The sequence below is a fragment of the Salmo salar genome, chromosome 26 (genome assembly GCF_965601325.2).
Source record: "Salmo salar chromosome 26, fSalSal1, whole genome shotgun sequence".
Lineage (NCBI taxonomy): Eukaryota > Metazoa > Chordata > Actinopteri > Salmoniformes > Salmonidae > Salmo > Salmo salar.
The window spans coordinates 55402954-55427179 of NC_138316.1; the positions used below are offsets into that span (position 1 = coordinate 55402954).

Sequence of the window (24226 nt, forward strand, 5' to 3'; positions counted from 1 at the left end):
GATGCTCCCGCATGTAGGTTCGTTCAAACATGTCAAACGTTGTATAACATAAATCTTCAGGGCCTGTAACACCAAGAGAGCCAATAAGATTCGAGGGGGATGATGTCATGGCCTTTAAAACCCGTTTCCAAAGGTGGGGGCAGACATGGCCGCCGGCGTCATAATGGTGATGGCCCATCCCCTGTGACCAATTTCAAACTCGTCTCATTCACTGAGTTTTGACTCTATAAGGCTCAAACCACTGTGAAAGGACTGGCGACATCTAGTGGAAGCAATAGGAAGTGCTCACTGAACCATGGTTAACGGTGTTATTTATAGGGAAAGATGAGAAGTCGAGTCCACAATTCAGAATTCCACTTCCTGTTTCAATCGGTCTCGGGGTTTTGACTGCCATTTGAGTTCTGTTATACTCACAGACACCATTCAAACAGTTTTAGAAACTTTAGAGTGTTTTCTATCCATATATAATAAGTATATGCATGCCCTAGCTTCTGAGTTTGATTAGTAGGCCGTTGAAAATGGGAACGATTTTTTTTCAAAATGCGCTGTGGCGCCCCCTATCCTACGGTATCCTCAAGAGGGCCACTCCCTGACCACAATAGCCCTTAATGTCACGACTTCCTCTGAAGTCGGCTCCTCTCCTTGTTTCGGGCGGCGTTCGGAGGTCGACGTCACCGGCTTTCTAGCCATCGCCGCTCCATTTTTCATGTATCCATTTGTTTTGTCTTGTTTCCTGCACACCTGGTTTTCATTCCCCCAATCACACTACATGTATTTATTCCTCTGTTCCCCCTCATGTCTTTGTGTGAGATTGTTTGTGTGTTACGTGTTTTGTAACGCTCCAGGCTGGCGTTCGTTATTTTCCGTGTTATTTCACAAAGCTTGTTTGAATTGTTAAACATTTGATGTTTTGTGACTGTTTTTGCGCGTTTTACACTTTGCCTTGTTGGCTGGAGTTTTTTTGTTGTTGACGCAGCTGCGTCCGTCTGTAATCTCTCTCCTGCCGAAATAAAGTGCGCACCTGGTCACAATTCTCTGCTCACCTGCACCCGACTTCACCACAAGTACGCACACGGCTGACACCTAACCACAATTCTAGCAGGTTCTCTCTGTATATACTGTTTAGAACAAAATAACTCGGAACACCTCGCTGAAACGTTCAACCAGCCCATCAGTCTGAGGGTGGTAAGGGGTTGTGCCATGCTGTCTGTGATGCTGCTTCATGAGCTTGGAGTTGAAGTTGGTTTCCTGATCAGTGACAATATAACCTATTGGAACATGACTAACTACTTGTTAGTTTTCCTGTGATGTGTTTGGAAACGCACACCATAGGGCAGAGATAGGTAACTACATTCAGCCTAGGGCTGATTCATGTCAGAGCCGATGGTTGGGAGAACGGAACATAATTATAATAATTTGTACACTCTAAATTGACCCAAAAAGAGATTGTAATTGGAAATAACAGTAATTTCATAGCTTGATAACAATCACAGTTCTTTTTTTAGCAGAATTCCTGGCGGTTTTAGTCTTTTTGGACCAATTATTATTATTATTATGTTTTTGCAAAAAGCTTTGGGGTGCCCAAAACAAATGACTGGCAGGCCGGTTTTGGCACGCGGGCCACCAGTTGCTGACCCATAGGGGTTAAGTGCTGAGAGAGAATGATTTGGACAGTAACAGACGGTAATGAGGTCATTTATCATCAGCACAACAGGCAGAATACAGTGGCTAGTATATGAGAAGAAAAACTCAATTCAACACTATATCATAATGAGTCCATTCTTTACAACATTATCTGGCTCTAACTAACAAGTACTAGGCCTGGATTAACTCTCTGGCTCTAACTAACAAGTACTATCCCTGGATTAACTCTGGCTCTAACTAACAAGTACACGCCCTGGATTAACTCTATCTCTAACTAACAAGTACACGCCCTGGATTAACTCTCTGGCTCTAACTAACAAGTACTATCCCTGGATTAACTCTCTGTCTCTAACTAACAAGTACTATCCCTGGATTAACTCTCATATTAATCTCTCCCCTACATTTAAATCACCATCAAGACTAATGGAGTGACTAAGGGGTTGATTGAGGGACTGATTCTGACCAGTCACTACGTTTTGTAGGCCTAATGACACAGTGACTACAGAGGTCTAATGACACAGTGACTACAGAGGCCTAATGACACAGTGACTACAGAGGTCTAATGACACAGTGACTACAGAGACCTAATGACACAGTGACTACAGAGACCTAATGACACAGTGACTACAGAGGCCTAATGACACAGTGACTACAGAGACCTAATGACACAGTGACTACAGAGGTCTACTGACACAGTGACTACAGAGACCTAATGACACAGTGACTACAGAGACCTAATGACACAGTGACTACAGAGGCCTAATGACACAGTGACTACAGAGACCTAATGACACAGTGACTACAGAGACCTAATGACACAGTGACTACAGAGACCTAATGACACAGTGACTACAGAGACCTAATGACACAGTGACTACAGAGACCTAATGACACAGTGACGACAGAGGTCTACTGACACAGTGACTACAGAGGCCTACTGACACAGTGACTACAGAGACCTAATAACACAGTGACTACAGAGGCCTAATGACACAGTGACTACAGAGACCTAATGACACAGTGACTACAGAGACCTAATGACACAGTGACTACAGAGACCTAATGACACAGTGACTACAGAGACCTAATGACACAGTGACGACAGAGGTCTACTGACACAGTGACTACAGAGGCCTACTGACACAGTGACTACAGAGACCTAATGACACAGTGACTACAGAGGCCTAATGACACAGTGACTACAGAGGCCTAATGACACAGTGACTACAGAGGCCTAATGACACAGTGACGACAGAGGCCTAATGACACAGTGACTACAGAGACCTAATGACACAGTGACTACAGAGACCTAATGACACAGTGACTACAGAGACCTAATGACACAGTGACTACAGAGGCCTAATGACACAGTGACTACAGAGACCTAATGACACAGTGACTACAGAGACCTAATGACACAGTGACTACAGAGACCTAATGACACAGTGACTACAGAGACCTAATGACACAGTGACTACAGAGACCTAATGACACAGTGACGACAGAGGTCTACTGACACAGTGACTACAGAGGCCTACTGACACAGTGACTACAGAGACCTAATAACACAGTGACTACAGAGGCCTAATGACACAGTGACTACAGAGACCTAATGACACAGTGACTACAGAGACCTAATGACACAGTGACTACAGAGACCTAATGACACAGTGACTACAGAGACCTAATGACACAGTGACGACAGAGGTCTACTGACACAGTGACTACAGAGGCCTACTGACACAGTGACTACAGAGACCTAATAACACAGTGACTACAGAGGCCTAATGACACAGTGACTACAGAGGCCTAATGACACAGTGACTACAGAGACCTAATGACACAGTGACTACAGAGACCTAATGACACAGTGACTACAGAGACCTAATGACACAGTGACTACAGAGGCCTAATGACACAGTGACTACAGAGACCTAATGACACAGTGACTACAGAGACCTAATAACACAGTGACTACAGAGACCTAATGACACAGTGACTACAGAGACCTAATGACACAGTGACTACAGAGACCTAATGACACAGTGACTACAGAGACCTAATGACACAGTGACTACAGAGGTCTAATGACACAGTGACTACAGAGGCCTAATAACACAGTGACTACAGAGACCTAATGACACAGTGACTACAGAGACCTAATGACACAGTGACTACAGAGGTCTAATGACACAGTGACTACAGAGACCTAATTACACAGTGACTACAGAGACCTAATGACACAGTGACTACAGAGACCTAATGACACAGTGACTACAGAGGTCTACTGACACAGTGACTACAGAGACCTAATGACACAGTGACTACAGAGACCTAATGACACAGTGACTACAGAGACCTAATGACACAGTGACTACAGAGGCCTAATGACACAGTGACTACAGAGGTCTAATGACACAGTGACTACAGAGACCTAATTACACAGTGACTACAGAGACCTAATGACACAGTGACTACAGAGACCTAATAACACAGTGACTACAGAGGCCTAATTACACAGTGACTACAGAGGCCTAATGACACAGTGACTACAGAGACCTAATGACACAGTGACTACAGAGACCTAATGACACAGTGACTACAGAGGTCTACTGACACAGTGACTACAGAGACCTAATGACACAGTGACTACAGAGACCTAATGACACAGTGACTACAGAGACCTAATGACACAGTGACTACAGAGGCCTAATGACACAGTGACTACAGAGGTCTAATGACACAGTGACTACAGAGACCTAATTACACAGTGACTACAGAGACCTAATGACACAGTGACTACAGAGGCCTAATTACACAGTGACTACAGAGACCTAATGACCAGAGAACCAGGCTACCAGCAGACTAGAACCACGCTACCAGCAGACTAGAACCAGGCTACCAGCAGACTACAACCAGGCTACCAGCAGACTAGAACCAGGCTACCAGCAGACTAGAACCAGGCTACCTGCAGACTAGAACCAGGCTACCAGCAGACTAGAACCAGGATACCAGCAGGCTAGAACCAGGCTAACAGCAGACTAGAACCAGGCCACCAGCAGACTAGAACCAGGCTACCAGCAGACTAGAACCAGGCTGCCGCCAGACTAGAACCAGGCTACCAGCAGACTAGAACCAGGCTACCAGCAGAATAGAACCAGGCTGCCGCCAGACTAGAACCAGGCTACCAGCAGACTAGAACCAGGCTACCAGCAGAATAGAACCAGGCTGCCGCCAGACTAGAACCAGGCTACCAGCAGACTAGAACCAGGCTACCAGCAGAATAGAACCAGGCTGCTGCCAGACTAGAACCAGGCTACCAGCAGACTGGAACCAGGCTACCAGCAGACTAGAACCAGCCTACCAGCAAGCTAGAACCAGGCTACCATTATGCTAGAACCAGGCTACCAGCAGGCTAGAAACAGGCTACCAGCAGACTAGAACCAGGCTACCAGCACGCTAGAACCTGGCTACCAGCAGACTAGAACCAGCCTACCAGCAAGCTAGAACCAGGCTACCATTATGCTAGAACCAGGCTACCAGCACGCTAGAACCTGGCTACCAGCAGACTAGAACCAGGCTACCGTTAGACTAGAATCAGGCTACCAGCAGACTATAACAGGCTACCAGGAGACTATAACAAGGCTACCAGCACGCTAGAACCTGGCTACCAGCACGCTAGAACCTGGCTACCAGCAGACTAGAACCTGGCTACCAGGAGACTATAACCAGGCTACCGTTAGACTAGAACCAGGCTACCAGCAGACTAGAACCAGGCTACCGTTAGACTAGAATCAGGCTACCAGCAGACTATAACAGGCTACCAGCAGACTATAACAGGCTACCAGGAGACTATAACAAGGCTTCCAGCAGACTAGAACCAGGCTGCCGCCAGACTAGAACCAGGCTACCAGCAGAATAGAACCAGGCTGCCGCCAGACTAGAACCAGGCTACCAGCAGACTGGAACCAGGCTACCAGCAGACTAGAACCAGGCTACCAGCAGACTAGAACCAGGCTACCAGCAGGCTAGAACCAGGCTTCCAGCAGACTAGAACCAGGCTACCAGCAGGCTAGAACCAGGCTACCAGCAGACTAGAACCAGGCTACCAGCAGGCTAGAACCAGGCTACCATTATGCTAGAACCAGGCAACCAGCAGGCTAGAACCAGGCTACCAGCAGGCTAGAACCAGGCTAACAGCAGACTAGAACCAGGCTACCAGCAGACTAGAACCAGGCTACCAGCAGGCTAGAACCAGGCTACCAGCAGACTAGAACCAGGCTACCAGCAGGCTAGAACCAGGCTACCAGCAGGCTAGAACCAGGCTACCAGCAGACTAGAACCAGGCTACCAGCAGACTATAACCAGGCTACCATTATGCTAGAACCAGGCTACCAGCAGACTAGAACCAGGCTACCAGCAGGCTAGAACCAGTCTACCAGCAGGCTAGAACCAGGCTACCAGCAGGCTAGAACCAGGCTACCAGCAGGCTAGAACCAGGCTACCATCATGACTAGAACCAGGCTACCAGCAGGCTAGAACCAGGCTACCATTATGCTAGAACCAGGCTACCAGCAGGCTAGAACCAGGCTACCAGCAGGCTAGAACCAGGCTAACAGCAGACTAGAACCAGGCTACCAGCAGACTAGAACCAGGCTACCAGCAGGCTAGAACTAGGCTTCCATTATGCTAGAACCAGTCTAGCAGCAGGCTAGAACCAGGCTACCATTATGCTAGAACCAGGCTACCAGCAGACTAGAACCAGGCTACCAGCAGGCTAGAACCAGGCTACCATTATGCTAGAACCAGGCAACCAGCAGGCTAGAACCAGGCTACCAGCAGGCTAGAACCAGGCTAACAGCAGACTAGAACCAGGCTACCAGCAGACTAGAACCAGGCTACCAGCAGGCTAGAACCAGGCTACCAGCAGACTAGAACCAAGCTAACAGCAGGTTAGAACCAGGCTAACAGCAGGCTAGAACCAGGCTACAAGCAAACTAGAACCAGGCTACCAGCAGACTAGAACCAGGCTACCAGCAGACTAGAACCAGGATACCAGCAGGCTAGAACCAGGCTACCAGCAGACTAGAACCAGGCTACCAGCAGACTATAACCAGGCTACCATTATGCTAGAACCAGGCTACCAGCAGACTAGAACCAGGCTACCAGCAGGCTAGAACCAGTCTACCAGCAGACTATCACCAGGCTAACAGTAGGCTAGAACCAGGCTACCAGCAGGCTAGAACCAGGCTACCAGCAGACTAGAACCAGGCTACCAGCAGGCTAGAACCAGGCTACCATTATGCTAGAACCAGGCTACCAGCAGGCTAGAACCAGGCTACCAGCAGGCTAGAACCAGGCTAACAGCAGACTAGAACCAGGCTACCAGCAGACTAGAACCAGGCTACCAGCAGGCTAGAACTAGGCTTCCATTATGCTAGAACCAGGCTAGCAGCAGGCTAGAACCAGGCTACCATTATGCTAGAACCAGGCTACCAGCAGACTAGAACCAGGCTACCAGCAGGCTAGAACCAGGCTACCATTATGCTAGAACCAGGCAACCAGCAGGCTAGAACCAGGCTACCAGCAGGCTAGAACCAGGCTAACAGCAGACTAGAACCAGGCTACCAGCAGACTAGAACCAGGCTACCAGCAGGCTAGAACCAGGCTACCAGCAGACTAGAACCAAGCTAACAGCAGGTTAGAACCAGGCTAACAGCAGGCTAGAACCAGGCTACAAGCAAACTAGAACCAGGCTACCAGCAGACTAGAACCAGGCTACCAGCAGACTAGAACCAGGATACCAGCAGGCTAGAACCAGGCTACCAGCAGACTAGAACCAGGCTACCAGCAGACTATAACCAGGCTACCATTATGCTAGAACCAGGCTACCAGCAGACTAGAACCAGGCTACCAGCAGGCTAGAACCAGTCTACCAGCAGACTATCACCAGGCTAACAGTAGGCTAGAACCAGGCTACCAGCAGGCTAGAACCAGGCTACCAGCAGACTAGAACCAGGCTACCAGCAGGCTAGAACCAGGCTACCATTATGCTAGAACCAGGCTACCAGCAGGCTAGAACCAGGCTACCAGCAGGCTAGAACCAGGCTAACAGCAGACTAGAACCAGGCTACCAGCAGACTAGAACCAGGCTACCAGCAGGCTAGAACTAGGCTTCCATTATGCTAGAACCAGGCTAGCAGCAGGCTAGAACCAGGCTACCATTATGCTAGAACCAGGCTACCAGCAGACTAGAACCAGGCTACCAGCAGACTAGAACCAGGCTACCAGCAGGCTAGAACCAGGCTACCAGCAGGCTAGAACCAGGCTACCAGCAGACTAGAACCAGGCTACCAGCAGACTAGAACCAGGCTACCAGCGACTAGAACCAGGCTACCAGCAGACTAGAACCAGGCTACCAGCAGTCTATAACCAGGCTACCAGCAGGCTAGAACCAGGCTAACAGCAGACTAGAACCAGGCTAACAGCAGACTAGAACCAGGCTAACAGCAGGCTAGAACCAGGCTACCAGCAGGCTAGAACCAGGCTACCAGCAGACTAGAACCAGGCTACCAGCAGGCTAGAACCAGGCTAACAGCAACTTCCAGAAACATCGGAGGAAACGTGTCATCAGAAAAACACAAGAAGATTCAATAATGTTTTTTCAAATGCTTTTATTTCTATGTTTCAATCCAAAGTGATACAGAAAACTACATTGTTCTGTACTACAAAATATTTATTTCATCTAAATACGATAAGGCAATAAGCCATGAGAAGACGTGAATTATTGTGAATAACACACGGGCTGATGATTTGAACGAACAGGACACTGGATAATGTGTCAGATGTATTGTAGACATCTTCCCCTCACTCTCCTCGTCCTGTGACTTGACGTCTTCCTCTCAGCAGCTGTAGAGTCGGTTGATCCTCAGGATGTCAGTGGTGGACAACCCCTGTCTCTGGCCGATGGACACGTTGGGGTTGGGGATGGGGGTGATGGTGTCCAACCCGTTGATAGAGAAGGCTGTTTTTCCGTAGTGCATGACAGAGCTGTAGTCATAGGGAGTGTTCAGGTTGTTGGTGTTTTGTTTATCGAAGTTATAGGCCATGCCAGAATCGATATTACTCCAGTTGATCCTGACGTACTGTTCACGGTCGCTCCTGGTTTGCTCGTGCTGGAATCCCAGAGCGTGGAGGGTCTCGTGCTGTATGACGCCGAGAAAGATGCAGCCGACGCTGTTAACAGAGACCGTCTGTTTCCCTCCAATTCTCCCGAGAGAGGAGTAACAGCCGTTCAGACTCTCAAAGCTGATGTAGTCTTTCTGGTTGCCACGTGGCACAAAGCGAACGCAGGTCTTGCTGTGGAACGACTGGACGGCGTCCTCAATCTCCTTCCTGTTGGAGGGAGTGAATCTGCTGTCTTCTGTTACGTAGGGCACTTCGACATATCCACTAGAGGCTTTGTTCCACAGGCAGCTGTTTCCTCCTTGCATGCACAGCATGGCGTTTCTGGTTCTTGGTACCACCAGGTCTCCCTCCATCAGCATCTCATCAGAGCCGTTATTAGCGCTCAGAATTCTCTCAGTGATGTCTACAGCCTCAAGGTGGTCTGTCCACATGGCTGGTCCACTGTGGTCCATTTGGGCCTGAGAGAGGCCCAGTACCAGCAGCAGGATGGCGAGAGAGGGGCTTTGCTCCATTTCAGTGTGTGGGCAGACTCTGGATGACTCCTTGGATCTGGCAGTGGAGATACTCTGGATGACTCCTTGGATCTGGCAGTAGAGATACTCTGGATGACTCCTTGAGTCTTGATTCTTGATGTGTGATTCTGTCTGGTCAGTCCTGGGCTTTTATACAGACCTCTATAGGTGTGTCTGCAGGAGGATTAAGGGTTGGGGTCCATGTTGTTAGTTTTAAATCAACTCGTGAAGGGAGGACTCCACCTACAGTTTACACAAGGATTAACTTACTAGGCTGGAGTTTTTCTTTAAATCCACCATTAGGACTACTGGAAAGACACACAGGGCTGGCTGCAGGCATAAGCGACATGAGCGGTCGCCGACCCCAAACATGGAACCATATTATTTTTTTTTGGGGGGGAGGGAACTCAGTCGGGGTCTCAACTTACTGTTGAGAGTTAAATTAGTAGAATACACAAGGTGCACGTTTTAAATGTGGCTGTGCATCAGCCGTTTTTCACTTGTTCTGTCAGTCACTGACCCTCAGTCAGCCTTGTCAGCTAACAATGTTTAGATTTTATTTGTCAGTATGACTCAGATATCATTAACATGGGTTAGGGTTAGGGGTTAGGATTAGGGGTTAGGGTTAGGGTTAGGGGTTAGGATTAGGGGTTAGTATTAGGGGTTAGGGTTAGGGGTTAGGATTAGGGGTTAGGATTAGGGGTTAGGGATTAGGGTTTAGGGTTTGGGGTTAGGGGTTAGGGTTAGAGGTTAGGGTTAGGGGTTAGGAGTAGGGGTTAGGGTTAGGGGTTAGGGTTAGGGTTAGGGGTTAGGGGTTAGGATTAGGGGTTAGGGGTTAGGGTTAGGGGTTAGGATTAGGGGTTAGGGGTTAGGATTAGGGGTTAGGGGTTAGGGTTAGGATTAGGGGTTAGGGTTAGGGGTTAGGATTAGGGGTTAGGATTAGGGGTTAGGGATTAGGGTTTAGGGTTTGGGGTTAGGGGTTAGGGTTAGAGGTTAGGGTTAGGGGTTAGGAGTAGGGGTTAGGGTTAGGGGTTAGGGTTAGGGGTTAGGGGTTAAGGGTTAGGGTTAGGGGTTAAGGGTTAGGGTTAGGGGTTAGGGTTAGGGGTTAGGGTTAGGGATTAGGGTTTAGGGGTTGGGGTTTGGGGTTAGGGTTAGGGGTTAGGGTTAGGAGTAGGGGTTAGGGGTTAGGGTTAGGGGTTAGGGGTTAACATGGCAAAATGTGTAGAACTGCAGGGCATGTACTTTAACGTTCAAGAGAGGGGCCACAATATTTTTTGGATCCCTTGGTGGGGGGCCCCACAAAATGCTAGAACCGGGCCTGCACACACAGGCACAGGCACGCGCACGCACACACACACACACACACACACACACACACACACACACACACACACACACACACACACACACACACACACACACACACACACACACACACACACACACACACACACACACACACACACACACACACAGGTTGGTTTCCAGCTGATCCAGTCTTCAGCTCATCCATTAGGGTTATTTTGGGTGGGACTAGCTCACTGATGGACCTCTCTTAGCCATGTTGTCTTAAACAGTCCTCACTAGGGGTTTAAGTTGCTTTGTTTGCAGGAAACACCCTGTTCTCATAGTTTATGGATTGTGAAATAGCCGTCCTATTACCCAAATATACTGTTATATCTTCATTAAAGTTACAGGTGATAAATGAAAAGCACATCCATTTATCCATCCAGGTGCATGGAGATCAGCCAAATGTCCCTCAGTCAGTAGTATGATATGGAGATCAGCCATATGTCCCTCAGTCAGTAGTATGATGAAGATCAGCCATATGTCCCTCAGTCAGTAGTATGATGGAGATCAGCCATATGTCCCCCAGTCAGTAGTATGATGGAGATCAGCCATATGTCCCCCCAGTCAGTAGTATGATATGGAGATCAGCCATATGTCCCCCAGTCAGTAGTGTGATGGAGATCAGCCATATGTCCCCCAGTCAGTAGTATGATATGGAGATCAGCCATATGTCCCCCAGTCAGTAGTGTGATGGAGATCAGCCATATGTCCCCCCAGTCAGTAGTATGATATGGAGATCAGCCATATGTCCCTCAGTCAGTAGTATGATGGAGATCAGCCATATGTCCCTCAGTCAGTAGTATGATGGAGATCAGCCATATGTCCCTCAGTCAGTAGTATGATGGAGATCAGCCATATGTCCCTCAGTCAGTAGTGTGATGGAGATCAGCCATATGTCCCTCAGGCAGTAGTATGATATGGAGATCAGCCATATGTCCCCCAGTCAGTAGTATGGTGGAGATCAGCCATATGTCCCTCAGTCAGTAGTGTGATGGAGATCAGCCATATGTCCCTCAGTCAGTAGTATGATGGAGATCAGCCATATGTCCCCCAGTCAGTAGTGTGATGGAGATGAGCCATATGTCCCCCAGTCAGTAGTATGATGGAGATCAGCCATATGTCCCCCAGTCAGTAGTGTGATATGGAGATCAGCCATATGTCCCCCAGTCAGTAGTATGGTGGAGATCAGCCATATGTCCCCCAGTCAGTAGTATGGTGGAGATCAGCCATATGTCCCCCAGTCAGTAGTATGATGGAGATCAGCCATATGTTCCCCAGTCAGTAGTATGATATGGAGATCAGCCATATGTCCCCCAGTCAGTAGTATGGTGGAGATCAGCCATATGTCCCCCAGTCAGTAGTATGGTGGAGATCAGCCATATGTCCCCCAGTCAGTAGTATGATGGAGATCAGCCATATGTCCCTCAGTCAGTAGTATGATGGAGATCAGCCATATGTTCCCCAGTCAGTAGTATGATATGGAGATCAGCCATATGTCCCTCAGGCAGTAGTATGATGGAGATCAGCCATATGTTCCCCAGTCAGTAGTATGATATGGAGATCAGCCATATGTCCCTCAGTCAGTAGTATGATGGAGATCAGCCATATGTCCCTCAGTCAGTAGTATGATGGAGATCAGCCATATGTCCCCCAGTCAGTAGTATGATGGAGATCAGCCATATGTCCCTCAGTCAGTAGTATGATGGAGATCAGCCATATGTCCCTCAGTCAGTAGTGTGATGGAGATCAGCCATATGTCCCTCAGTCAGTAGTATGATATGGAGATCAGCCATATGTCCCCCAGTCAGTAGTATGGTGGAGATCAGCCATATGTCCCTCAGTCAGTAGTGTGATGGAGATCAGCCATATGTCCCCCAGTCAGTAGTATGATGGAGATCAGCCATATGTCCCTCAGTCAGTAGTGTGATGGAGATCAGCCATATGTCCCTCAATCAGTAGTATGATGGAGATCAGCCATATGTCCCTCAGTCAGTAGAGTGATGGAGATCAGCCATATGTCCTCCAGTCAGTAGTATGATGGAGATCAGCCATATGTCCCTCAGTCAGTAGTGTGATGGAGATCAGCCATATGTCCCCCAGTCAGTAGTATGATATGGAGATCAGCCATATGTCCCCCAGTCAGTAGTATGGTGGAGGTCAGCCATATGTCCCCCAGTCAGTAGTATGATGGAGATCAGCCATATGTCCCTCAGTCAGTAGTGTGATGGAGATCAGCCATATGTCCCCCAGTCAGTAGTATGATATGGAGATCAGCCATATGTCCCCCAGTCAGTAGTGTGATGGAGATCAGCCATATGTCCCTCAGTCAGTAGTGTGATGGAGATCAGCCATATGTCCCTCAGTCAGTAGTATGATGGAGATCAGCCATATGTCCCCCAGTCAGTAGTGTGATGGAGATAAGCCATATGTCCCTCAGTCAGTAGTGTGATGGAGATCAGCCATATGTCCCTCAGGCAGTAGTGTGATGGAGATCAGCCATATGTCCCTCAGGCAGTAGTGTGATGGAGATCAGCCATATGTCCCCCAGTCAGTAGTATGATGGAGATCAGCCGTATGTCCCTCAGTCAGTAGTGTGATGGAGATCAGCCATATGTCCCTCAGGCAGTAGTGTGATGGAGATCAGCCATATGTCCCCCAGTCAGTAGTATGATGGAGATCAGCCATATGTCCCCCAGTCAGTAGTATGATGGAGATCAGCCATATGTCCCTCAGTCAGTAGTATGATGGAGATCAGCCATATGTCCCCCAGTCAGTAGTATGATGGAGATCAGCCATATGTCCCTCAGTCGATTCTGATCTGAAGTCTGACTGACGCAGAACACCACCTATAAGTAGTTATTTATAAAACCTGACTGAAATGATCTTCTCTACTCAGAGTCTAGACTTCACGTCAGGGATTTTCCTGCTGGTTATGTCAGGCTATTCTTTCCCCTTGCAGTTTAAGGTCAGACCATTTCTTTCTCCTTGCAGTTTAAGGTCAGACCATTTCTTTTCCCTTGCAGTTTAAGGTCAGACCATTTCTTTCCCCTTGCAGTTTAAGGTCAGACCATTTCTTTCCCCCTGCAGTTTAAGGTCAGACCATTTCTTTCCCCTTGCAGTTTAAGGACAGACCATTTCTTTCCCCTTGCAGTTTAAGGACATACCATTTCTTTCCCCTTGCAGTTTAAGGACAGACCATTTCCTTCCCCTTGCAGTTTAAGGACAGACCATTTATTTTTCACATCAGCCACAGTTCTGTCTTGCTGCCCCACCTCGTTCACTGCAGCAGCGACTAGAGGTCGAATTAGGGCCGATTTCAAGTTTTCATAACAATCGGTAATCGGCATTTTTTTGGACGCCGATTCTATTGCAATCCACAAGGAGACTGCGTGGCAGGCTGACCACCTGTTACGCGAGTGCAGGCAGAAAGAAGCCATGGGTAAGTTGCTAGCTAGCATTAAACTTATCTTATAAAAAAACAATCAATCTTAACATAATCACTAGTTAACTACACATGGTTGATGATATTACTAGTTTAACTAGCTTGTCCTGTGTTGCATATAATCAACGCGGTGCCTGAAATTGTGTCACTTCTCTTGCGTTCAGTGCAAGCAGAGTCAGGGTATATGCAGCAGTTTGGGCTGCCTGGCTCGTTGCAGAGTCAGGGTATATGCAGCAGTTTGGGCTGCCTGGCTCGTTGCAGAGTCGGGGTATATGCAGCAGTTTGGGTCGCCTGGCTCGTTGCAGAGTCAGGGTATATGCAGCAGTTTGGGCTGCCTGGCTCGTTGCAGAGTCGGGGTATATGCAGCAGTTTGGGCCGCCTGGCTCGTTGCAGAGTCGGGGTATATGCAGCAGTTTGGGCCGCCTGGCTCGTTGCAGAGTCGGGGTATATGCAGCAGTTTGGGTCGCCTGGCTCGTTGCAGAGTCAGGGTATATGCAGCAGTTTGGGCTGCCTGGCTCGTTGCAGAGTCCGGGTATATGCAGCAGTTTGGGTCGCCTGGCTCGTTGCAGAGTCGGGGTATATGCAGCAGTTTGGGTCGCCTGGCTCGTTGCAGAGTCGGGGTATATGCAGCAGTTTGGGCCGCCTGGCTCGTTGCAGAGTCGGGGTATATGCAGCAGTTTGGGTCGCCTGGCTCGTTGCAGAGTCGGGGTATATGCAGCAGTTTGGGCCGCCTGGCTCGTTGCAGAGTCAGGGTATATGCAGCAGTTTGGGCTGCCTGGCTCGTTGCAGAGTCAGGGTATATGCAGCAGTTTGGGCTGCCTGGCTCGTTGCAGAGTCGGGGTATATGCAGCAGTTTGGGCTGCCTGGCTCGTTGCAGAGTCGGGGTATATGCAGCAGTTTGGGTCGCCTGGCTCGTTGCAGAGTCAGGGTATATGCAGCAGTTTGGGCTGCCTGGCTCGTTGCAGAGTCAGGGTATATGCAGCAGTTTGGGCCGCCTGGCTCGTTGCAGAGTCGGGGTATATGCAGCAGTTTGGGTCGCCTGGCTCGTTGCAGAGTCAGGGTATATGCAGCAGTTTGGGCCGCCTGGCTCGTTGCAGAGTCGGGGTATATGCAGCAGTTTGGGCTGCCTGGCTCGTTGCAGAGTCAGGGTATATGCAGCAGTTTGGGCTGCCTGGCTCGTTGCAGAGTCGGGGTATATGCAGCAGTTTGGGCTGCCTGGCTCGTTGCAGAGTCGGGGTATATGCAGCAGTTTGGGCCGCCTGGCTCGTTGCAGAGTCGGGGTATATGCAGCAGTTTGGGCTGCCTGGCTCGTTGCAGAGTCAGGGTACATGCAGCAGTTTGAGTCGCCTGGCTCATTGCGAACTGTGTGAAGACCATTTCTTTCTAACAAAGACCGTAATTAATTTGCCAGAATTTTACACAATTATGACATAACATTGAACGTTGTGCAATGTAACAGCAATATTTAGACTTAGGGATGCCACCCGTTAGATAAAATACGGAACGGTTCATTGTTTTTGAAATGATAGTTTCCGGATTTAACGATATTAATGACCAAAGGCTCGTATTTCTGTGTGTTTAATATATTATAATTAAGTCTATGATTTGATAGAGCAGTCTGACTGAGCAGTGGTAGGCAGCAGCAGGCTCGTAAGCATTCATTCAAACAAAGCTTTCCTCAGTTTGCCAGCAGCTTTTCGCAACGCTTGAAGCACAGCGCTGTTTATGACTTCAAGCCTATCAACTCCTGTAATTAGGATGGCAATACTATAGTGCCTATAAGAACATCCAATTGTCAAAGGTCTATGAAATACAAATGGTATAGAGAGAAATAGTCCAATTAATAAATACAAGCTAAAACTTCTTACCTGAAGAATATTGAAGACTCATGTTAAAAGGAACCACCAGCTTTCATATGTTCTCGTGTTCTGAGCTGTCACATCCTGACCATAGAGAGCTCTTATTTTCTATGGTAGAGTAGGTCAGGGCGTGACTGGGGGGTTTATCTAGTTTATTTATTTCTATGTTGTGTTCTAGTTTCTTTTTTCTATGTTGGGGTTTTTGTATGATTCCCAATTAGAGCCAGCTGGTCATCGTTGTCTCTAATTGGGGATCATATTTAAGTAGTTGTTTTTCCCACCTGTGTTTGTGGGAGATTATTTTGAGTTAGTGCATCTTGCACCCTCTGTCGTCACGGTTTGTTGTTTTGTTTATAGTTTATTGTATGTCTTGCATAGTTTCACATATTAATAAAGATGTGGAACGATACTCACGCTGCGCCTTGATCCTTCTCTTTAAACAAACATGTTCTGAGCAAGGAACTTAAACGTTAGCTTTTTTACATGGCACATATTGCACTTTTACTGTCTTCAACACTGTGTTTTTGCATTATTTAAACCAAATTGAACATGTTTAATTATTTATTTGAGACTAAATTGATTTTATTTCTGTATTATATTAAGTTAAAATAAAAGTGTTCATAGTTCATTCAGTATTGTTGTAATTGTCATTATTACAAATATATATATAAAAATCGTCTGATTAATCGGTATCGGCTTTTTTTGGTCCTCCAATAATCAAATCGGCATTGAAAAATCATAATCGGCCAAACTCTAGTAGCGACACACTTCCAAGCTACCTGTTTGTCAACCCACTATTTAGTCCACCGAATAATACGTGTTGCCTGTCTTCAATCTCCTCTACCATCGCCGTGATCTCGTCTTCCACAAAGTTATCTTTTCTGTTTTGGTCCATGGCTATTCCTGACTAAACCCTCATCTGTGCCGACATTCTATAAGGGGAAATTGCTGATTGTAAGGCACGTTCAGGTGCCATCAATTTAAAGTTAATTAGAGATTTATAGATCACAGGAGCGTAAGTTACAAATGGGCTTCTTAGAACCAAATGGGATTCTCAGAACCAAATGGGCTTCTCAGAACCAAATGGGCTTCTTAGAACCAAATGGGCTTCTCAGAACCAAATGGGCTTCTCAGAACCAAATGGGCTTCTTAGAACCAAATGGGCTTCTCAGAACCAAATGGGCTTCTTAAAACCAAATGGGCTTCTTAGAACCAAATGGGCTTCTTAGAACCAAATGGGCTTCTTAGAACCTGCGTAAGCAAAGTTTTTTATGCTCAGTATCTTTTATGAATCCAACGTGAGCACACTGTCGGAAATCATCTTACGACTAAGTTCAAGTATAAATCTAAGAACATTTTTATAAATGAGGCCCCTAGACTTGGGGACTGTGAAGAGACCTCTGGTGGCATGTCTTGTGGGGTATGCATGGGGGTCCGAGCTGTGTGCCAGTAGTTTAAACAGACAGCTCGGTACATTCAGCTTGTCAACACCTATTACAAAAACAAGTAGTGATGAAGTCAATCTCCCACTTTGAGCCATGCGAGATTGACATGCATGTCAATAATGTTAGCTCTCTGTGTACATCCAAGGGCCAGCCGTGCTGCCCTGTTCTGAGCCGACTGCAATTGACCACACGTCTGAACAGTAGTCAAGGTGCGACAAAACTAGGGCCTGTAGGACCTGCCTTGTTGATAATGCTGTTAAGAAGGCAGAGCAGCACTTTATTATGGACAGACTTCTCCCCATCTTAGCTACTGTTGTATCTATATGTTTTGACCATGACAGTTTACAATCCAGGGTTACTCCAAGCAGTTAAGTCATCTGAACTTGCTAAATGTCCACATTATTCATTACTAGTTGTAGATGAAGTTTAGGCGTTAGTGAATGATTTGTCCCAAATACAATGCTTTTAGTTTTGGAAATATTTAGGACTAACTTATTCCCTGCCACCCATTCTAAAACTAACTGCAGCTCTTCGTTGAGTGTTGCAGTCATTTCAGTCGCTGTGGTAGCTGACGTGTACAGTGTTGAGTCATCCGCACACACATAGACACACTGGCTTTACTCAAAGCATGTCGTTAGTAAAGATTGAAAAAAGTAAGGGGCCTAAACAGCTACCTTGGAGAATTCCTGATTCTACCTGGATTATCTTTGAGAGGCTTCCATTAAAGAACACCCTCTGTGTTCTATTAGACAAGTAACTCTTTATCCACATTATAGCAGGGGGTGTAAAGCCATTATAGCAGGGGGTGTAAAGCCATTATAGCAGGGGGTGTAAAGCCAGAACACATACTTTTTTTCAGCACCAGACTTTGATCGATCATGTCAAAGCTGTACTGAAGTCTAACAAGACAACCCCCACAATACTTTTATCATCAGTTTCTCTCATCCAATCATCAGTCATTTGTGTAAGTGCTGTGCTTGTTGAGTGTGCTTCTCTAAAAGCGTGCTGAAAGTCTGTTGTCAATTTGTTAACTGTGAAATAGCATTGTATCTGGTCAAACAAAATTTTATCCAGAAGTTTACTAAGGGTTGGTAACAGGCTGATTGGTCGGCTATTTGAGCCAGTAAAGGGAGCTTTACTATTCTTGGGTAGCGGGATTACTTTAGCTTCCTTCCAGGCCTGAGGGCACACGCTCTCTAGTAGGCTTAAATTGAATATATGGCAAATAGGATTGGCAATATCGTCCGCTATTATCCTCAGTTATTTTCCATCCAGATTGGCAGACCCCGGTGGCTTGTCATAGTTGATAGACAACAATAGTTAAGAGATAGATGGGAGGAGTTGAATGGAGCGGAAGGGTGGGACTAATAACAACAAGACTAATTACCAATGTAAAACATACGGGGGTCTGTAAAATGTATATAGGTTCAGAAATGTTGTGAAATAGTTACAAATAGAAATCAAACTGGACGGACATCAGAAATAGAGGAAGGCCAGGACTAAAAACAAACAAAATATAAATATTGTTAGATAGATTGTGTCTGTAAAATGTGTATAGTATGTATGAACTGAAGGTAGAAACCTAAGTGTTACTGTTCATTAGTTTACTCCAATTGGGGGAGGGGTGGTAGGGTTTGGGGAATAATAAAGGTATATTCAAAAGTTTGGGGTCACTTAGAAATGTCCTTGTTTTTGAAAGAAAAGCACATTTTTGATCCATTAAAATAACATCAAATTGATCAGAAATACAGCGTAGACATTGTTAATGTTGTAAATTACTATTGTAGCTGGAAGCGGCAGATTTTGCTTTATGGAATATCTACATAGGTGTACAGAGGCCCATTATCAGCAACCATCACTCCTGTGTTCCAATGGCACGTTGTGTTAGATAATCCAAGTTTATAATTTTAAAAGGCTAATTGATCATTAGAAGAGCCTTTTGCAATTATGTTAGCACAGCTGAAAACTGTTGTTCTGATTAAAGAAGCAATAAAACTGGCCTGCTTTAGACTAGTTGAGTATCTGGAGCATCAGCATTTGTGGGTTTGGTTACAGGCTCAAAATGGCTAGAAACAAAGAACTTTCTTCTGAAACTTGTCAGTCTATTCTTGTTCTGAGAAATGAGGGCTATTCCATGCGAGAAATTGCAAAGAAACTTAAGATCTCGTACAGCTCTGTGTACAACTCCCTTCACAGAACAGTGCAACCTGTCTCTAACCAGAATAGAAAGAGGAGTGGGAGGCCCCTGTGCACAACTGAGCAAGAGGACAAGTACATTAGATTGTCTAGTTTGAGAAACAGACGCCTCACAAGTCCTCAACTGGCAGCTTCATTAAATAGTACCCGCAAAACACCAGTCTCAACGTCAACAGTGAAGAGGCGACTCCGGGATGCTGGCCTTCTAGGCAGGTCCGGGCTCAACATCTCCAAGGAGACTCCAGCTTTCTTCGACCTCCACGGCGAGTGACGTATCACCATGGCTGGTTGGTCGGGTTGAGAACAGCTCCGTTCTCCAGGGAAGGAGGAGAGCCCTGCGGGGATGGATCCCTGCCGAGCACCGGCCAGTCGACTGTGGAGAGCCAACACGGCGGCGACACTTCCACCAGACCAGAGCGGCGTCCTGCTACTGGGGTGGAAGAAAATGGAAAAAGTAGGCAGCTGTGGGTTCCCCAGTAGCTTGTGTATGTTTGACAGCAGCGCACACAGGAACTAAGCCCAACAGAGCCGAAGGATCCAAAATAAATACAAATATATAAAAACAAAGTTTACTAGGAAACAACTCATTCAAAAACTATAAACCGAGGTCTCTCGTTCAGCTTTCAGTATTCAACAACAAACAACATACAGTGGCAAGAAAAAGTATGTGAACCATTTGGAATTACTTCGATTTCTGCATAAATTGGTCATCAAATTTGATCTGTTCTTCATCTGAGTCACAACAATAGATAAACGTATTATTGTATGTTTCTTGTCTATATTGAATATGTAATTTAAACATTCACAGTGTAGGTGTCAGTTGGTGGGTGTAGCTGGTGCATGAAGTCAGGCGCAGGAGAGCAAAATGAGTGAGCAACATACTTTACTCAAAATAAAGGCACAAGGTAACAATACACTCGACCAACAATAAACGGTAATCAATTACGCACGGGTGAAAACAGCACCCGTAGAAAACCAGCCATAACGTACCGAATGAACATAGAAACAATCACGCACAAAAACATGGGGGAAACAGAGGGTTAAATACATGAACATGTAACTGGGGAATGAAACCAGGTGTGTAGAAAACAAAGACAAAACAAATGGAAAATGAAAGGTGGATCGGCGATGGCTAGAAGACCGGTGACTTCACCCGTCGAACACCTCCCGAATAAGGAGAGGGACCGACTTCGGCGGAAGTCGTGACAGTACCCCCTCCTTGACTCGCGGCTCCAGCAGCGCGACGACACCGGCCTCGGGGACGACCCGGAGGGTGAGGCGCAGGGCGATCCGGATGGAGACGGTGGAACTCCCGCAGCATCGATGGGTCTAACACGTCCTCCACCGGCACCCAGCATCTCTCGTCTGGACCGTACCCCTCCCACTCCACGAAGTACTGAAGGCCCCTCGCCCGATGCCTCGAATCCAGTATGGATCGAACTTCATATGCCAGGGCCCCCTCGATGTCCAGAGGGGGCGGAGAAACATCCCACACCTCAGACTCCTGGAGTGGACCAGCCACCACCAGCCTGAGGAGAGACACATGGAACGAGGGGTTAATACGGTAATCGGGGGGAAGCTGTAACCTGTACCAAACCACGTTCAGTCTCCTCAGGACTTTGAATGACCCCACAAACTGCGGGCCCAGCTTCCGGCAGGGCAGGCGGAGGGGCAGGTTTCGGGTCGAGAGTCAGACCCGGTCCCCCGGTGCGAACACCGGGGCCTCACTGCGGTGGCGATCTGTGCTGGTTTTCTGGCGCCTCACGGCCCGCTGAAGGTGCACATGAGCGGCGTCCCATGTCTCCTCAGCAGCGCCTAAACCAGTCGTCCACCGCAGGAGCCTCGATCTGGCTCTGATACCAAGGCGCCAGAACCGACTGGTACCCCAGTACGCACTGGAAGGGAGAGAGGTTAGTGGAGGAGTGGCGGAGCGAGTTCCGGGCCATCTCTACCCAGGGCACGAACGCTGCCCACTCCCCCGGCCAGGTCCTAGCAATAAGACCGCAGAAACCTACCCACATCCTGGTTCACTCTCTCCACCTGCCCGTTACTCTCGGGGTGAATACCCGAGGTAAGGCTGACCGAGACCCCCAGATGTTCCATGAACGCCCTCCAGACCCTTGACGTGAACTGGGGACCTCGATCAGATACTATGTCCTCAGGCACCCCGTAGTGCCGGAAGATGTGTGTAAACAGGGCCTCCGCGGTCTCAAGGGCCGCAGGGAGACCAGGCAAAGGGAGGAGACGGCAGGACTTAGAAAACCGGTCCACATCGACCAGGATCGTGGTGTTACCCTGTGAGGGAGGAAGATCGATCAGGAAATCCACCGACAGGTGCGACCAAGGCCGTTGTGGAACGGGTAAGGGCTGTAACTTCCCTCTGGGCAGGTGCCTAGGGGCCTTGCATTGGGCGCACACCAAGCAGGAGGAAACATAAACGCTCACGTCCTTAATAAAGTGACGAGTGATCCGTTGGTTAGAGTGGCCAATGATTTCATCAGGAGATGTTCTCCCTGGCCCTCTCATCTTGATGCTGAGCTGCCAGGGATCTGATGACAACAGGACATGACGTGTAACTAACTGTAAGTTATGATGCTGAGCTGTCAGGGATCTGATGATACACTACAGGGTCCTGGTCAGAGAGATGTGCAGGGTCCTGGTCAGAGAGATGTGCAGAGTACTGCCGCCCTCTTGCGGCTTAGACATAGAACTGAAAATATTTATATTTCTTAAAATAACTAACTTTTAAAGATGCTCTATGTAGAAATCACTCTGCCATTTCCTGGTTGCTAAAATTCTAATAGTTAATCTAATTTCAGTTAATGTGATAAAACAAGCAGGTCTGGTGTAGAGAATCACTGTGCCATCTAAACCGCTGGGAAATATCTTTTACACAACCAAGAATGTTGTATTTTCATCTGTTTGAAGCTGGTGTCCAAAACCACAAGTACAAGATACAAAAACTACACTTCAGAACAGAAAGCATAGAAATAGCGCACATAGAACAGATCTACCGCTTCTTAGACTTGCTTTCAATGCGAATGACGGATCTATAACTCACAATTCTGTGCATTTGGTCGGGTCTCAACAAAAAGTGACATATTGCAGCTCTAAGGAAATGATTGCAACATACGGTCGTCCAACTGTATAAAACCAGGGAAGGTATATTTTTCTGATTTCACTGGTAAAGTAATGAAAGGTTACTTTTGTTTTAGTATAAATCTGTCTAAACGTGACCTTATTAACAATGGAAAGTGTCTTTTTGACGTTGTGGATGTTATTATTAAAGTGTCTTTTTGACGTTGTTGTCACGTCCTGACCATAGTAAGAGGTTCTTTTCTATGGTAGAGTAGGTCAGGGCGTGACAGGGGGTGTTTTGTGTTTTTCTATGTTTTCTATTTCTATGTTCTTGGGTTCTAGTTTTTGTATTTCTATGTTGGTTTTGTTTGGGATGATCTCCAATTGGAGGCAGCTGGTCCTCGTTGTCTCTAATTGGAGATCATACTTAAGTAGGGGTTTTTCTTCCTGGGTTTTGTGGGTGATTATTTTTGAGTAGTTTTGTTTCTCCTCTGCGTCACGGTTTGTTGTTTTGTTCTATTCAGTTATTTTATGTATTTTATGTATTGCATAGTTTCACGGATTAAATAAAAATGTGGAACGAGACACACGCTGCACCTTGGTCCTCTCCTTTTGACAGCCGTGACAGTTGTGGATGTTATTATTAAAGTATCTTTTTGACGTTGTGGATGTTATTATTAAAGTGTCTTTTTGACGTTGTGGATGTTATTTTGAAAGTGTCCTGTGTGTGTTTCTCTTCAGGTATAGTATTTTCCACGCTGGTGTTTGGCCCAGCCTGTGGCTTCATATTAGGATCCCTCTGCACCAAAGTCTATGTGGACGCTGTCTTCATCGACACAAGTCAGTACCTATTACCTAGTAATATGTCCAGAGTTGGTGTCAATTCCTGTCCATTCCAAAAGGAGACCAAACCTAACAATGTCTTTAATACAGTAATGTGGCATTGTACTGCAACATATTGATCATTTGAAGTATATGGAAGTGATCCCTTTGTCAGAACATGTTTAACACACATGCAAGCATAGCCTACTTGGTATGTCTCCCATTCAGACAACATGGTACAATACACACCACGACTTCTCCACCTCTCAACTTCTGGCTGCATTCTCCACCATATGTAGCAATGTGTCTCTCTTTTCCTTGGTTTCTACTGCTGTGTGACAAAAACAGTGTTCCCCCTGGAGTCTCTGCTGTATATATATATAATCTTAGTTCCTCCTGGAGTCTCTGCTGTATATATATATAATCTTAGTTCCTCCTGGAGTCTCTGCTGTATATATATATAATCTTAGTTCCCCCTGGAGTCTCTGCTGTATATATATATAATCTTAGTTCCTCCTGGAGTCTCTGCTGTATATATATATAATCTTAGTTCCTCCTGGAGTCTCTGCTGTATATATATAATCTTAGTTCCTCCTGGAGTCTCTGCTGTATATATATAATCTTAGTTCCTCCTGGAGTCTCTGCTGTATATATATAATCTTAGTTCCTCCTGGAGTCTCTGCTGTATAT

At 46.8% G+C, this 24226-nt stretch overlaps 1 protein-coding gene and 1 pseudogene across 1 annotated transcript in view; one reads left to right on the plus strand and one right to left on the minus strand.

Annotated features, from left to right (window-relative positions):
- LOC106588105 (solute carrier organic anion transporter family member 3A1) overlaps positions 1-24226 on the plus strand; it is a 73118-nt gene that overhangs the window by 12321 nt on the left and 36571 nt on the right. Inside the window, exon 3 of the mRNA XM_082969872.1 lies at positions 23456-23554. Within this exon, the coding sequence (XP_082825998.1) occupies positions 23456-23554 (99 nt within the window). The remainder of the gene's footprint in view (positions 1-23455; positions 23555-24226) is intronic.
- On the minus strand, positions 8302-9479 carry LOC106588108 (hatching enzyme 1.2 pseudogene; annotated as a pseudogene).